Here is a 14,071-nt window from a genome sequence, read left to right as displayed (position 1 = left end):
TTTCTAAATACAGCTGCAATTAGTTCTGGGATACTCAAGTGTTGCTTTTCTGGCCTTAATACAGGAGTTTGTGTAATGACTGAAAAACTAGGCGAATTCACCATTCCTGCAGATGCCACAAGACATGCTGGAGTGCTGGGCACAGCAAGGGAAAGGGAATGTGATGGGATGGGCTATGTTTGGGTTTAGGTGAAGTTTATCTTTCAGGTCCAGAAGGGGCTGAGAAGCTACATGTACTCTGAAGCGGCATGTATGCTGTAGTGCTCTAGTGAGCGCTGACACCTTTAGTTGGGCTATTAAGTTCAGGCCACTGGGCCAGAGTTTAAGGTTACGATTAGCACTTGGAACAGAAGTGGCTGGAGTGTCAGTTTTAACACAAAGTTCCAGACCAACATGAGAGCCATGCCAGAAGAAATTTTGGGGCAGAGTTAGCTGGCCTAGCTGGACTCAGGCCAAGGTTGAGGGCTTGTCATAGCTTGAGCCGAAAAGCAACATTTATGTCTGGATCCTGCTAGGGTTGCTAGGCTTCAACCTGAGTTAGTCCTAACATATTAAACCAAATGATTTAATCTGGAGAGTCTGAAGCATCAAGTAGTCTTTGGGGTTAGTTCTAGTGACAGCATGACCTAGTATTGTACAAGCCATGAGAACTAGGATAATGACTGTTGAAAAAAACCAAACGGGGCCAAGGTTAGATATAGGGCAAGCAGGGCCTAAGTTGAGGGCTAAGTGTTGTCATTATGTTCAACGTTTGGTACTGGAGGGGCTGAAGACCTTTGTGAAAGTCCCTCTTGCAAACTGGTGCATTGCTCCATTTTCTAAGGGAGAGAGGGACTTCACAGGAAGAAGTCTAACAGACAGAGGAAGTAGGAGAAAGAGGAAGAAGAGACACCAGTACTTATCAAGACTTTGGGACCACAAGGGAATGGTTTAGAAGTCTATACACATGTGCACATCTGTTTGCCCCAATCTTTAACCTTCCTCCCATCCTCCTGTCTCCCTGTGAGTCTCCCTTCCCCCCAACTCCCACAGTCCTCTGCCTCTCCATGTCACACAGACGTTCCTTTCTTTTTGTTCCTCTGCATCCTTCCAGTCCCAGCACAGGGTAAAGGCAGCAAGAGAAGAGAAAAACAAGGCAAGCAGCTTCACCATTTTTTTTTTCATCCTGCATCCAAGCCAATAACAAGAACCACCACCATCAACCACCATCACCACCACAACGGTAAAAAAGGAAGTGCTATGGCACCATAGTTTTGCTAGCCTGGGGCGAGAGGTAAGCGCGGGTGGCAGGGCTTTCGCCACAAGCCTTCTGGAAGGGATCGAAACATTTGAGGACTGCCAGCTCCCAGTGAGCCGGTTCTGCCCGTGGGCTCTCCGGCTGGCCGGGCAGTGGTGAGTGACCCCACAAGACCCTGTCCCCCGGCACTCCCTATTTGCACAAGCCCGGGGCAAACCTGCCTCGGAGGGCACCGAGCCTCCCCGCGGGGCACCCCTGAAGCAGACCTTTCGCCTGACGGCCCCAAGGGCCGGCTCCCGCCGCACGGGGTGGTGGTGGCGGGGAGGACGGGGACGGGGGGCATCCAGCTGTTGCCAACAGCTGTGTGTCAGCCCCGGCTGGGCCGCGGCCGAGCGCGGGGTCCGCCCCGCCGCCGTCCCCGCCCCTGCGAGGAGGAGGAGGAGGAGGAGGAGGAGGAACCGAGAGTGCCCGACCCGGTGGCTTTTAGGGGGCGGGAGGCCACTCAGTTGTTAGCGCCCAGGCCCTGCGCTCCTCTTCCAGCTGCTGCTTCTGCTCGTTTCCAGCGCTACGGCCGCCAGGCTGGCCGCTGCCCGGCCTCCCCTCCTCCTTTTCCCGGTACCTACCTCAAAACCGCCGGAGGCTGCGGGGCTCCGCTCGTGAAGGAGGAGGAAGCTGGGTTTGCAAAGGCAAAAGGGAATCGCATTGTAACTGGGTGGCGGGGGGGGGGGGGGGGGGGGGGAAACGGTGGGGGGGGGGGGACAGAGAGGAGAAGAGGGGGAAAAAAAAATTTAAAAAAGAAAAAAAAAAAGCGGGGCTGACCCTGGAAGCGGGTCTCGCCGCCCAGGACCCGCACGCCCCGGCGGCCACGCGTGGGTGCAGAGCGCGGCGCGGCGCGCAGGGCCGGGCGGAAGATGCACACGACGCAGAAGGACACCACTTACACCAAGATCTTCGTCGGGGGCTTGCCCTACCACACCACCGACTCCAGCCTGCGCAAGTACTTCGAGGTCTTCGGGGACATCGAGGAGGCGGTGGTCATCACCGACCGGCAGACGGGCAAGTCCCGGGGATACGGCTTTGTAAGTGCCGGGCCGCGGGGCAGGGCGGGGGGAACGGCGGCCGGGGAGGGGGCAGGTGGACGGCTGCGTGGGCATCGCGGAGAAACTTCGCGGGGGGACACACGGGGACACACCGCTGCGAGAAGCCGGGCAGCCCCGGGCTCGGGGGACGGGAGGGGCTGTCGGGCACTTTGGCTTTTTGCGTTTTCTCCTTTTTTTTTTTCCCCTTCTCCTCTCTCTGCTGGGGAGTTTGGAGACAGGCGGGGAGGGGGGGCGGGGGGGGGGCATTACTGGAAAAGGAGATTGAGGGGAGGAATTGCCTAATTTCTCGCAGCGCCTGCAGCGCGCCTGTTGCTCCCTGATACGGCCGTGCCGGGGATTATCTGCCGGCGGCGGAGCCCGGCCCGCGCCCTCCGCCCTGCGCCGGCCAGCGGCCCCCGGTGCCCCGCTCCCCGCTCCTCGGCGCGGCCGCCGGGACGCTCCGCTCGGCTCGGCTCAGCTCGGCGGGCGGGGGCCCCTCGCTGCCCCGGCTGTGCCCCAGCGGCGCCCGCGGGGGTGGGGGGGGCAGCTGGGTGGCTGCCGTGGGCGAGAGGCTTCTTCTTCGCGGCGGAAAGGGTTCTAATGCGCAGCATCGCCCTGTTCAGGTCACCATGGCTGACAGAGCTGCTGCTGAAAGGGCTTGTAAAGACCCCAACCCCATCATCGATGGCAGGAAAGCCAACGTGAACCTGGCGTATCTGGGTGCCAAGCCGCGGATAATGCAGCCAGGTGAGGAAGCGGCCCCGAACGGCTTTTCTCTCTCTACCTCGGGTTTCTGAAGAGGGTAAAACTTTAAAAAAGGTAGTGCTGCCCTGCTCTTCCCTGAAGTACGCTCGCTGTTTGGGTGTGCTTTGGTTTTGATTTTTAAATGCAGCGTGCGGTAATTTTCTGGCTATTTCGTACACGTGCCTTATTTAAAAACCAAAAGCAATCAGAGATAAAATATCTGCAGCTCCCCAGGAAGACTTCCACAGCTCAGGCACATCAGTGGTTATTCCTGCTGCTGGGAATGTGGTGGCGCTGACCATTTACAGTATCGTTGCAGGGAAAGATTGGCCTAGGAATGAATCGCTTCCAATGTGTGCGGTCTTATTAATACAAACAACATCTTAATGCAAACTCCTCAAACAGATGGGAGCTATTATGCAGACTTGAAAATGAAATGGCTCTTCTTAAAACCACATCTGAGCCAATCTGATGTCCTAGCCACTTCCCAAACTGCTGCTTTGCTGCAAGAGCGACAGGAGCGCAGAGTGTGTGCACAGTTGTGCTCTATAGGAGGCTGCTCTGAATTCCCATGTGCTCAGCCTGAGGAACGCTTGTGTGAGTAATTGAGTGCCCACCAAGGAGAGAAGGGGTTTATGCTTGGGCACTTGAAGAACAGAAATGAAGTTAGGATTTGACCCCCATGCTAAGTCCTCATGAGCAGAGATGGCTCGAATTTAAGTCTGTAGAAGGTACACAAATACACTGATGCATAGAAAGTACCATATAATTCAGCGGCTAAAGTTAGGGACCAGAGTGGAGCACGAAATAAAATGTGAAAAAAAACCCTTGTGCTTGTTGTTTAGAAAAAGTTGTTCTTCTAAAGATCTCAAGGAAAGAGCACACTTTACTGTTTTAAGTTTCTGGATGCACGTGTACATATGGATTGATACATTTTGCTTTCTAATTTTTGGTTCTACAAAAATTCTCATCACTGGAGGTTGTTAGTGAAGGCTGTTACTCTGCATTTGTGTGCATGTGTATATATTGCATAAATATAATGGCCAAAGGAACACCCATACAGAGAATATGATGTGTTTTTGTTGGTAGGTTTTGCCTTTGGTGTCCAGCAGCTTCATCCAGCTCTCATACAGAGGCCTTTTGGGTAAGTCTCTTCAATGGGACCTCAAACAGGGGAGGAAAAATCTTTTTTTAAAAAAAGGAAACAAAAAGTATGATCCTTGAAGGCCTCTTGCAGTAGCAGCCTTATAAACTCAACAGCAATGCATAAGTTCTCAGACTTATAAATGTCTACCCATAAATGTGCTCACCTTGTCGGTCATGTTCTAAATGCCGCAGCTGAGTCAAGTTGTGTGGGACGTGTCCCTTCCACCTAAGCAGTCCAGTCCCGTATGACCCTATGATAAAACAAGGAGGTATGACTTGATGCAAGATTGCTGTGCCCCATTTCTCTTTTTTCAGCTTGACTCAATGTTATTTATCTCTTTCTAATCTGACAGGGATCGTTTACAGTTAAGATAACTGATCAGAAGGATATGATGATAAGAGGTGGAATAGTTCTGTTTGGAATTAAACTCTGTAACCAGTAGACTCAAACACAAACAAGCTAAAATGGTGATTAACGATGCATGTATGTTTTTTTCATATAGTCAATAGACCTCCGTGTGCTTTTTTTTTTTATTTATTTATTACAGTAATGAAGTGGTGTTGATAGCTAAACTGTGTGCTTTTATTTAATTGAAAGAGCTGTAGTGAAAGTTTTTTTGGGGGGGTCTTTTTAATTTTGTTTTTGTTGTTGAGGAGTGACTTTGCCATGGGGAGCAAAGGGCCTTTTTTTTCCTTGCTTTCAAGCTGTAGCCTGTGACTTTTTTAACCATATTTTGTAGTGAGTGCTAAATTGTGTGACTTCTTGATTTTTAAGTAAATCAACGTATTGCTTGCATGTTCATAATTTGGGGGGGGGGGATTGTTATTGGGAGGGGTGTGGAGCTCTTTATTAACAATGTGCGTTCATTTGGGCTTTCTAATTGGAGATTTTTTTTTCTTCAACATGTCTTTAATATGTAGCGCATTTTTCCTTTACTTGAGTACACTATTGCTAAGTAGATCTAACTCTTGCTTCTTATAGGCATATAATTAGGAGGTGAAGTCTCCTTTATACTTTCCATACAGTGTCACTTCACTAATGCACACTGACTGAGAAACTCATTGCAAAATAATGCATTTTGCTAATTAATGAGTAAGCTAACAATAAAGTAGGGAAAATATGTCACAAATGTATTTTGTTTATTTGATTAGAATAGCTTTAGAATATTGTACCTAGCTGTTACTAAGCAGTGATAGCTTCTCAGTAGTTTGATTTGTCAAAATGGTAGGAAGCAGTTCCTGTCTTCAAAACTGTAAGAAAAAGTTTTCCTAGGATCTTTATGTAGTGTTCTAAGAGAATGTTGATTCTTCAGAGACCCATGGGGAGGTTGTGGAAACCTTTTTTTCCTTTTTTTTTTCCTTCTTCTTCTGATTAGACTCTATTTTGTTTGACTTTGAAGTGTGAGGAAACAACAGTGTATATACAGTGATCAGTTTACGATGCTTGTGCTAAGGGAGGCAGGAGGCAGAGTGCATTGTCTCCAGAGCTGTTAAAGCACTTGTTGCAAAGAGGAACCAGTGGACTGCCCGGGGATCAGCCGTGGAGAGACTGAGTATTTGCTGAGCACAGCAGAAAAGGAGAACCTGTGGCAATCCATTGCTAAAAGGACTGTGCAAATGGCGGGCTCTTTCTTGCTTTCCTTACCCAGAGCCAACAATAGATCATGTAAATCATGTTTAGGTCAGGGAAATTCTTCCAGCAGGCTGAATAGGGTTTTATTTCTAATGCAATGTACATAAATCTGAAGAAAAGGAATGCTGGTCACAGGGTCATGTATATATGAAATTGGTAATTTTTAATCTGGGGCTTTTGCCTTTCTTTTACTGTTTGCAAATAAAGGAGATGACTAATCCTGCTTCCTCCTCAAAATTTCCAATGACCTGTACCTTTTCTAAAGAATGTAGTTCAGATTAAGAAGAACAGCGTTTGAAGAACAGCATTCATTAGGATGAATGAACATCCTCATTCACTACATTTCTTGAAAGAAAGAGGAGTTGTTTCAGTGCTTACTTGAATCTACTTTTATTGAAGAGTTCACTGTTAGAGGATGTTACATGGATGGCACTGAAATACACGGTCACCTGAAAGCTTTTCTTCCTCCTGTGCACTTGCACTTTTTAAAAGTACACTTTACTAACACGCTGTGTAGAATGGGTCGTAGTGGTGATTCACTACCAATACTCTACTAATCCATACACAAAAGCTCCAAATGTTTTGTGGGGTTTTTTTCCTACCAGACTGCAAATTAGTGTGGTGCTGCCATATTCTGGTATGGTCAGCAGTGTTTTGATATGGTTCCCCACCTATCAAACAAGAAACTGAACATAATTGGATTATGTTACATTACTTTTTTACTGAGAAGATGCAGAAGTACAGTATTCTGAATTAAGTACAACATTATTGTGGTGGAGGGAGCCAGAAACTAGATTAGCTTCAATGCATGAAGCATTTAAAATGCTGGGAATTTTTCTTTATTCAGTGCTGCAGAGATCAGTTCATCCACCAAATAACATTTCTCCCTGCTCTTTATACTTGGCATCTGTCTTACTGTTGGTGTGTTTTGTAGAAAGCTATTTGATCACAGGACTGGTTATCTATACAGCTCTGTTTTCAGGATTGTTTATTAAAATATTATCTCTGAATTCAACAGGAATTTATGGAGGGGGAGGACAACTTTGCCTCCTAACATAGCTTTTCTCATTTTGCTTATGTAATTTTTATTTTAACATTGGTGGGAAAACATGGGGTTACATGGAGGTATCAGCATAGGATATGACTTGTTCTGTTGGAGAGATGTTTTTTTTCCCCTTTGTTTTCTGTCTAAAACTTGTACCTCGATCAAAATGAGAACATTCCCACTGTTTTTAGTAAGACCAGAGTTAAATCTAAAGTTACTAAGTTCATTATCAAATGGTTTGCTGATACAACCTGCTTGGTATTATCTTCCAAGAGTTAGGTAATTCTGCCTTTCTTAAGAGAAAAGGAAAAGCCTCCTCTTGAGTTTATGATCAAAAGACCTGTATAATACTAGACTAAGGATAATCTGGAAAGAGGGAATGAAGCTGGAACAGTCAGAAGTTAACCTGCAGAATGCTAAATGTCCTCTTAATAGTATCAGGCACAAATTTAAAAGGAAGCATATTAAGGGTCCTGTATGTCTTGACGCTTACATAACCTATTTCTGCTATAAGGAATGCTGTGCATTGGTGAAAATCTACTCTTTAATTATGCTTACAAAACCAGATGATGCCATGCAAGGGCCAAAGCAAAATATTTCATTCAAAGTTAAATATCTGCTTTCACAAAAATTTAATGTTGAGAGTCAATGATGTGCTACTACTGCTGAATTTCTGTATGCCACAGCTCTCTGCATTAGTCTAGAAAGTCCTTTCTTTCTTTTGAAACAATTAGCTTTCACTTTATTATTGCTTATAGGATTATTTTTGAGGTCTTAGTTAAACACAAATCTTTTACTATAACAACAATTAAAGTCTTAAGGCACATCGCAGGAGTGTATGCCATTCAGTTTTGAATAGCCAAAAGATAGTTACGGCTAAAGTTAAATGTGGCTTCCCTTTTCCTTTATTGCAAAAGTGTAAAACAGTAAGTACACATTTCAAAATAAAAACTACTGCCAGCAAAGAAAGCTTAAACCATGTACAATTCTCACACTCTTACTCTCAAAAGTAAAGCAGCAGCTTTTATTTAAAATTAAGGATACTAAGGATATCCAGCATAACTGGGAATTGCTTTTTCAGCTTTTGACCTGGCAGAGCATTAAAAGCAGTTGGGTTCTGAATGGCTGAGATCTGCATGTGCTGGCCTTTGCACTAGGTAGAAATTTACTTTGGCCATATAAAGCCATTTTACTTGACTCAAAACAGTTGTAGCATGACAGATGATCAAAAATAGCCCCACTGCAGCTTATGCTGTCAGTCATCATGTGTGAAATGGCACGGTGGTGAGGAGCTTGCACAGGGTTTATGTTTATTGTAGGGTAAGATGTGGCAAACAGCTAATGTTTCATAACTTCACCACCTGTTAGTTTCTTGGCTTAAATAAAACAAGTCACAAGAGTTTAAGTGGGAGCACATGTATCTTTCTGTCTTGTGCAAAGATATGGCCGAGTGCCCTAATGTCTTCAGAAAATCTTAATAACATCAGTTCAAGTCAACACAAGCAGCTAGATAAGCTTGCTTATTGTCTCTTCTGTTAGAATTACTCTGTTCCATAAATGCTGCATGTAAAGATTCCTTTGATGTGGTGTTAAATGGACTCTTGATGCAGAAGAGGCTCTTGGTGCCTTCAAATTTTGTTTTAAACCTCTTTCCTTAGTACTTAAAAACCATGGTGTTATATTTATTACGATTGTACTTGAGTGGTGACCAATACAAAATGCTTGTTATGCTCATCCGTTTTGTATGGAGAGCTCAGGTAATGATGTGTATTTAAATGCACAGAGCCAGCTTAAGTATGCTTCAAATGCACTTCTGGCTAATCACTTCATAAATTAGGTGAGTGTTAAAAACCCAACTTATGGTTTTGTTTTATGTTTTCTTTCCCTTCCCAGTCCCTATTTGTCACTTTTTTTTTTTTTCATTTCTCCCTTCACACAGTAGGAAATGAATTTCATTGACATGTTGGGTTTTTATGATTGTGGTGTTCATGTCTTAAACACGGCAACTGAACATTTCTCTCTGCTAATATTCCTGTTCAATCAAATGAGCTCTTTTTTTCTTAAAAAGAAACCTAGGCCTGACTGTCACTTTATTTGAAACTATGTTTTGCTATGAATCTAGTTGACAGTGTCCCTTCTGATTGAAATGTTTTCTTGTTGACCATTTAAGTAAATCATGAAGTTATTTTAAAAATGAAACAAACAAAAAACCCCTTTCCATTAAATCTTGAATTTGGAGAAAAGAGGACAGTTTTTACCATTGCAGTTTGCATCTGTGCTTACAGTACACTAAAAGGTTGGTGCAGTCTTTAGAGTTGTCTGTAAAGGTAAAGTTCAGTATGAAGTAGTAGTAAATCTGCACAAGCAGTTTTTTATGGATTTGTAAAGATTCACTGACTGGAAAGGAGTTGCATATATGAAGGACTTCTCTGTGGAAATCCAGATGCAAGACAGGGTTACGAATGTAAAATGAGAATTATATTGAGTATATTATTTTTAAAAATCATATTATATGATAAAATACAACTATGAGATGAACTTGTATGTACACTTGTGTGCTAAGACAACAATACAACCAATTTGCAAAACTGAAGGGCTAAGTAAACAAGCCAAGGAAGCAAGTTTTGTGGCTTGGAGACAATGGGAAAGTGTGTGTACAGATCTGTTCAGAATGGTTATTTCTTAAGCTGTAAATTTGTTTTTTGCTTTTGTTAAGTACCAGATCTATTTAGACTTAATCCTATGCCCACCTCCCAAAAAAACTCTATGCTGTATGTCTTGCATAGAAATAAACAAGCTGGCACAAAACAGGACATCAGTGGCCTGATAATCAAACAGGTTTGACCCTTGTGTCCTTACGAACTTTTATAAAAGTGTGATGCACATGTACTTAGGAGTCACTGTTATGGATTTTAATAGCATCTATGTAGCTTCCCCTCAATGGCCTCTTGTGACGGAGTGAGCTGCACTATCGTTCGTTTGGAAAGTGTGATTCTTGCTGTGTTTACCACACTTGTGAACTTTATTTAAACTCCTTTGTCGCCTGTGTTGTTTTTTTCTTATTTTTAATAAGGGTGACTGAGGTTGCAGAGAAATTAATGTGTGCTGAGTCTGCATAGCAACTTAAGTAGGGTTGCCACAATACACTCTCCCCCCCCGCCCCGAGAAGACTTTATATAAAGTCAGGGTTCAACTATTTTGTTGCCTCATTGGCTATTGTCAAACTACTTACAGTGATGCTGTCAAACTGCTCAGTTACTAATAATAAAAGTATTGCAGGAAATAATTTTACTAAGAGTCTAGTAGTTAAGTGAGAAGCAGGGTAATAAAAATGGCTTACAGGTGATTTGAAAAACAAATACTGCAATTTTCCAGATGGAATAATCAAGCTTACTCCTTTAGAGTTGTTCCAAAATGGACATCAGTAATCCTGGTCCTTCCAAAGATTTTAATAGCATTAAACATGATATCCTCAAGCAACATTAAACACTCCTATTTAACTCAGCTATAATGCTGTGCTTTGGAGCGATGCATCTCTTCGGGCCGGTGAACTGGTAATTGGTCCATTGAGTCTAGCTATTGTGGCAACCCTATGCACATAACAACAACTAAATTGAGTTTGTTTTAGTTCGGAGTATGGATATGACGCTTAGGCGCTGACTCGCGTACCAACTCTGACTCCCTCTCCCATCTTTCAACAGGATACCTGCTCACTATGTCTATCCACAGGCTTTTGTGCAGCCCGGAGTGGTAATTCCCCACGTTCAGCCCGCAGCAGCCGCTGCTTCCACTACGCCCTACATCGATTACACCGGAGCTGCGTATGCCCAGTACTCAGCCGCCGCGGCCGCTTATGAGCAGTACCCCTACGCTGCCTCGCCGGCTGCCGCTGCCGGGTACGTGGCAGCGGGGGGCTACGGCTATGCGGTGCAGCAGCCCATCACCGCAGCAGCGCCTGGGACGGCCGCTGCGGCTGCCGCTGCTTTTGGCCAGTACCAGCCCCAACAGCTGCAGACAGACCGTATGCAATAGCAGATGGACTCCTGAAGGAAGCTCGCTCTTTCTCTTCCTCTTTTCAGCCTTCCAGTATACGTAGTTAATCAGAGACAATTGATATTAACTAAGGAGCTTTAAGGAAAGCGATGCTATTGCGAAACTAAAGATTTTTATTCCACTGTCTTCATACAGTATGCATCCAAATCATGTTGTTAGAGGGGAGGGGTAGTGCGGCATGTCTAGTTTCAAGTATCAAGCCAGAAGAAAATGGGGGGGGAAAAATACTGTACTGTCATGAAAGAGTGGCAGGAGTAGCAATGGGACTTCATATTTTCAAACAAACAAACAAGAACCAAAAAAAGCAAAGGTGTACTTTTTACAGTATCAGGGAAGCAAAACTGCCTTTTATAAGTAAGAAAATGGTATTTGAAAAGTTTGAACCAGGGAAAAAACTGAGTCAGCAATATGTAATCTTTATCCATTTTAAGAGGAAACAAGCTTAAAGCACTGATTGTCCTTTCCAGCTTTCAGAAGTTGTCTTCGTGAGATAGTACCTTCTCACTGTCTCACTAATGGGCATCGAACAACCCAAGGAAGATGGCCAGCTAGTAAGATGGCGGACAGGCACCAAAGTTATTTTCTTCTCTGTCCTCTGGATGAGTGGAACTATGGAGCAAGTGATGTGGAAGTAAGGGGTGCAACAGCTGTAGAGACAATCAATAACACAGACAGTTCTGGACAGAATACATCACTCGTGCTCATGTGATGAGCTTGTCACATCCTAATCCCTCGCCCCATCCTGTTTCACTTTTGGGAAACTTTAACTGCTGGTGTCAGCTATTCTGATTCTAAAATAGGATCAGCCCTTTACTACAACAGCCTTCTCTTTCTATTTATTGCATCTATTCGTAACTTGTGAATAAAGGCAGGAAGAAGCTTAATGAATTAAAACCTTTAAGAACTGTTTTAAGGGAATTTTCTTTTCTGAAACCATTTGTACAATTTTAATATCTATTTCAGGATTATATTTAAAATATTTATTAGCAAACATACAGTACACAAGGTGACTTTTGTTACCAAGACTGCAGTTCTTGAAGGGTTAATGGTATGTGATTTATACTGTGCCTTAATTGTTATGCTATTTAAAAAGAAATATTTATTTTGAAAGTTTTACTATGCTGCGCTCTAAAGAAAGCGACTCTAGATGTGACACTGTAAAATTATGTATTCATCTCATGGCATAAATTATTTAGTAGGCTTAGATGTAGCATATTAAATATTAACCTAATTAACTAAGGATGTTGACTTGGATTATTTAAATTCAGTATGTGCACTGTATGAGGGTACTCTTAAATTAACACTTTAGGTTTTTAAATAAATACTGCTAGTTCATTCTTTTTCCCTCTACTGGTTTTTCATGTAGACCTCTCAAATACATTAGTGCCGTTTTCTCACTCGTGTATGTAGACTGACTATTTTTCCCTTTGCTAGAAAATGCTGCTTTACATTGTCCTGTGAAACTACAATACTTGCAATTTTTATTCTTGACCGAAATGGAATTTAATATTTTACACTGTATTGGATTTTTTTTATACTTGAACAATTTCATACAAGGGAAGACAGGATAGCATTTTTATGGACTTTATCCAATGTCACTGGATTTATTTTAAGTATTCTGAATACTAGCCAGTGTTATAATGTAGACATTACTCTCCTGTGCATATTATTTATTCAGTATGTATACTGCTTTACAACATTTCAGATCTCTTAATCTATTCACTTGTATTAAAACAATAAAAAAATGTTGTCACATCCCGTCTAGTGATGTTCTTGCTCAAATTGTCTTAGATCTTGTTTAGTTAAAACTAGGGGGCAACCTTTTATGTAATTTTCCTGGTATGTGGGGTGAATAGTAGCACATGCACTGACTTTAAATACATAGACTGATACGAACTGTATTGCATTACAGAGAAGATGGAGAAGATCCATCCTGAGAGTTATCATAAAATAATTCAGAGTGGTAGGGTCTTTGGGAGGTCCCAGGTTGCTTATGGCTTTGTCCAGTCAGGTCTTAAAATTGTCCATGTGGAGACTGCACAACCCCTCTGGGTAATCTGTTCCACTACCTAATTGACTTTAAAGGTAGACAACATTCTATGCTTTCCCTTCATCAACAGATGAAGTCATCTCATCACAGGAGGCAAATAGGTTGGTCTGGCATGATTTACCCTTGTAAATCCATGCTGGCTATTCCCAGTCACCACCTTTTCCTTCATGTGCCCAGAAATTACTTCCAAGATTGCTCATTCCATGATTGTTCTGTAGTTCCCTAGATTGTCCTTCTTGCCCTTTCTGAAGATGGATGCATCATCTACCTTTCTGCAGACATGGAAGACCTCCCCAGTCTCCATGACCTTTCAAAGATGATAGTGAGCAGCCTCACAATGATGACAACCAGCTCTCTTCGTACCCATGGGTGCAGCCCATCCGGTCCCATGGAGTTATGTGGCTTGAGATTCCTCAAGAGGTCACTGAATCAATCCCATTTCACACCTGGCAGTTTCTTTTGTCCTTGAACCCTTTCTATAAGTACAAGATGTTATTAAAAGCGTAAAGGCCAGGGCACCTTTTTGCATATTGTACTTGAACTGGGAAGTATTGAAGTAGCTGCTCAGATCCAGTTGATGATGGATTTGTAATCTGTAGAAATACTCAACATTTCAATATCAATCCAAGCCACTCATGACGAAAAGCAGTTGCTACCTGATGCCTGAAACAAGCCTGTGTGAAATGCATGACCGTCTTAGCCAGTTCTTTGAGGAGTGGGGGGATGTTCATATAACCTCCATATTGAAATTCATTGCTGCAGCTGTCACTCTTACAGTGACTTCAGCAGAAGCACAGGCTTGACTGCAGAATTTGAACTGTTATTTCATCCACAAAAGTGGTCTTTTTCATCTGCAAAAAAGGGCAGAAGTGAAATTGAAGTGATAGAAAAGACTTTTGCTGGTCTTGGGGTCAGACTGCATTTCACCGTGGAGGATTATGAGGTTCAGTTGTCCAGAACTGGTACACTCACATCGTGGGCTGATGCTGTCATGTTCTGTTCTTAATGAGTCCTTATAGCATGGCTGCTGGCAAGTGTTGCTGAACTGCCTTTTGCAATCTGACCTTAAGATCTGTGACCTTAC

The 14,071-nt window shown here is 43.3% G+C and overlaps 1 protein-coding gene across 2 annotated transcripts; it reads left to right on the top strand.

The window, feature by feature from the left end:
* The first annotated feature begins 2,006 nt into the window (after nt 1-2,006).
* Nucleotides 2,007-12,654, top strand: RBM24 (RNA binding motif protein 24). 2 transcript variants are annotated; one of them, XM_049824163.1, is made up of 5 exons: nt 2,007-2,316; nt 2,940-3,063; nt 4,150-4,204; nt 10,586-10,780; nt 11,405-12,654. In XM_049824163.1, the coding sequence occupies exons 1-5, from the start codon at nt 2,149-2,151 to the stop codon at nt 11,424-11,426; spliced, it is 564 nt and encodes a 187-aa protein (XP_049680120.1). In that variant the 5' UTR covers nt 2,007-2,148; the 3' UTR covers nt 11,427-12,654. The 2 variants fall into 2 exon arrangements, with proteins under 2 accessions (XP_049680120.1, XP_049680119.1); XM_049824162.1 differs by lacking the exon at nt 11,405-12,654 and having other exon boundaries at nt 10,586-11,226.
* Nucleotides 12,655-14,071: the final 1,417 nt, after the last annotated feature.

The sequence above is a fragment of the Accipiter gentilis genome, chromosome 20, assembly GCF_929443795.1.
Source record: "Accipiter gentilis chromosome 20, bAccGen1.1, whole genome shotgun sequence".
Classification (NCBI taxonomy): domain Eukaryota; kingdom Metazoa; phylum Chordata; class Aves; order Accipitriformes; family Accipitridae; genus Astur; species Astur gentilis.
The sequence above is the reverse complement of the archived record's forward strand: the minus strand, read 5'-3'. Positions and strand labels throughout refer to the sequence as shown.

Bases quoted from the DNA above. Each gene is read 5' to 3' on its own strand.
- RBM24 (XM_049824162.1), top strand. From the start codon at position 2,149: ATGCACACGACGCAGAAGGACACCACTTACACCAAGATCTTCGTCGGG. The intron at 2,317-2,939 runs GTAAGTGCCGGG...CGCCCTGTTCAG, and splicing joins AGTCCCGGGGATACGGCTTT to GTCACCATGGCTGACAGAGC. The intron at 4,205-10,585 runs GTAAGTCTCTTC...ATCTTTCAACAG, and splicing joins CTCATACAGAGGCCTTTTGG to GATACCTGCTCACTATGTCT.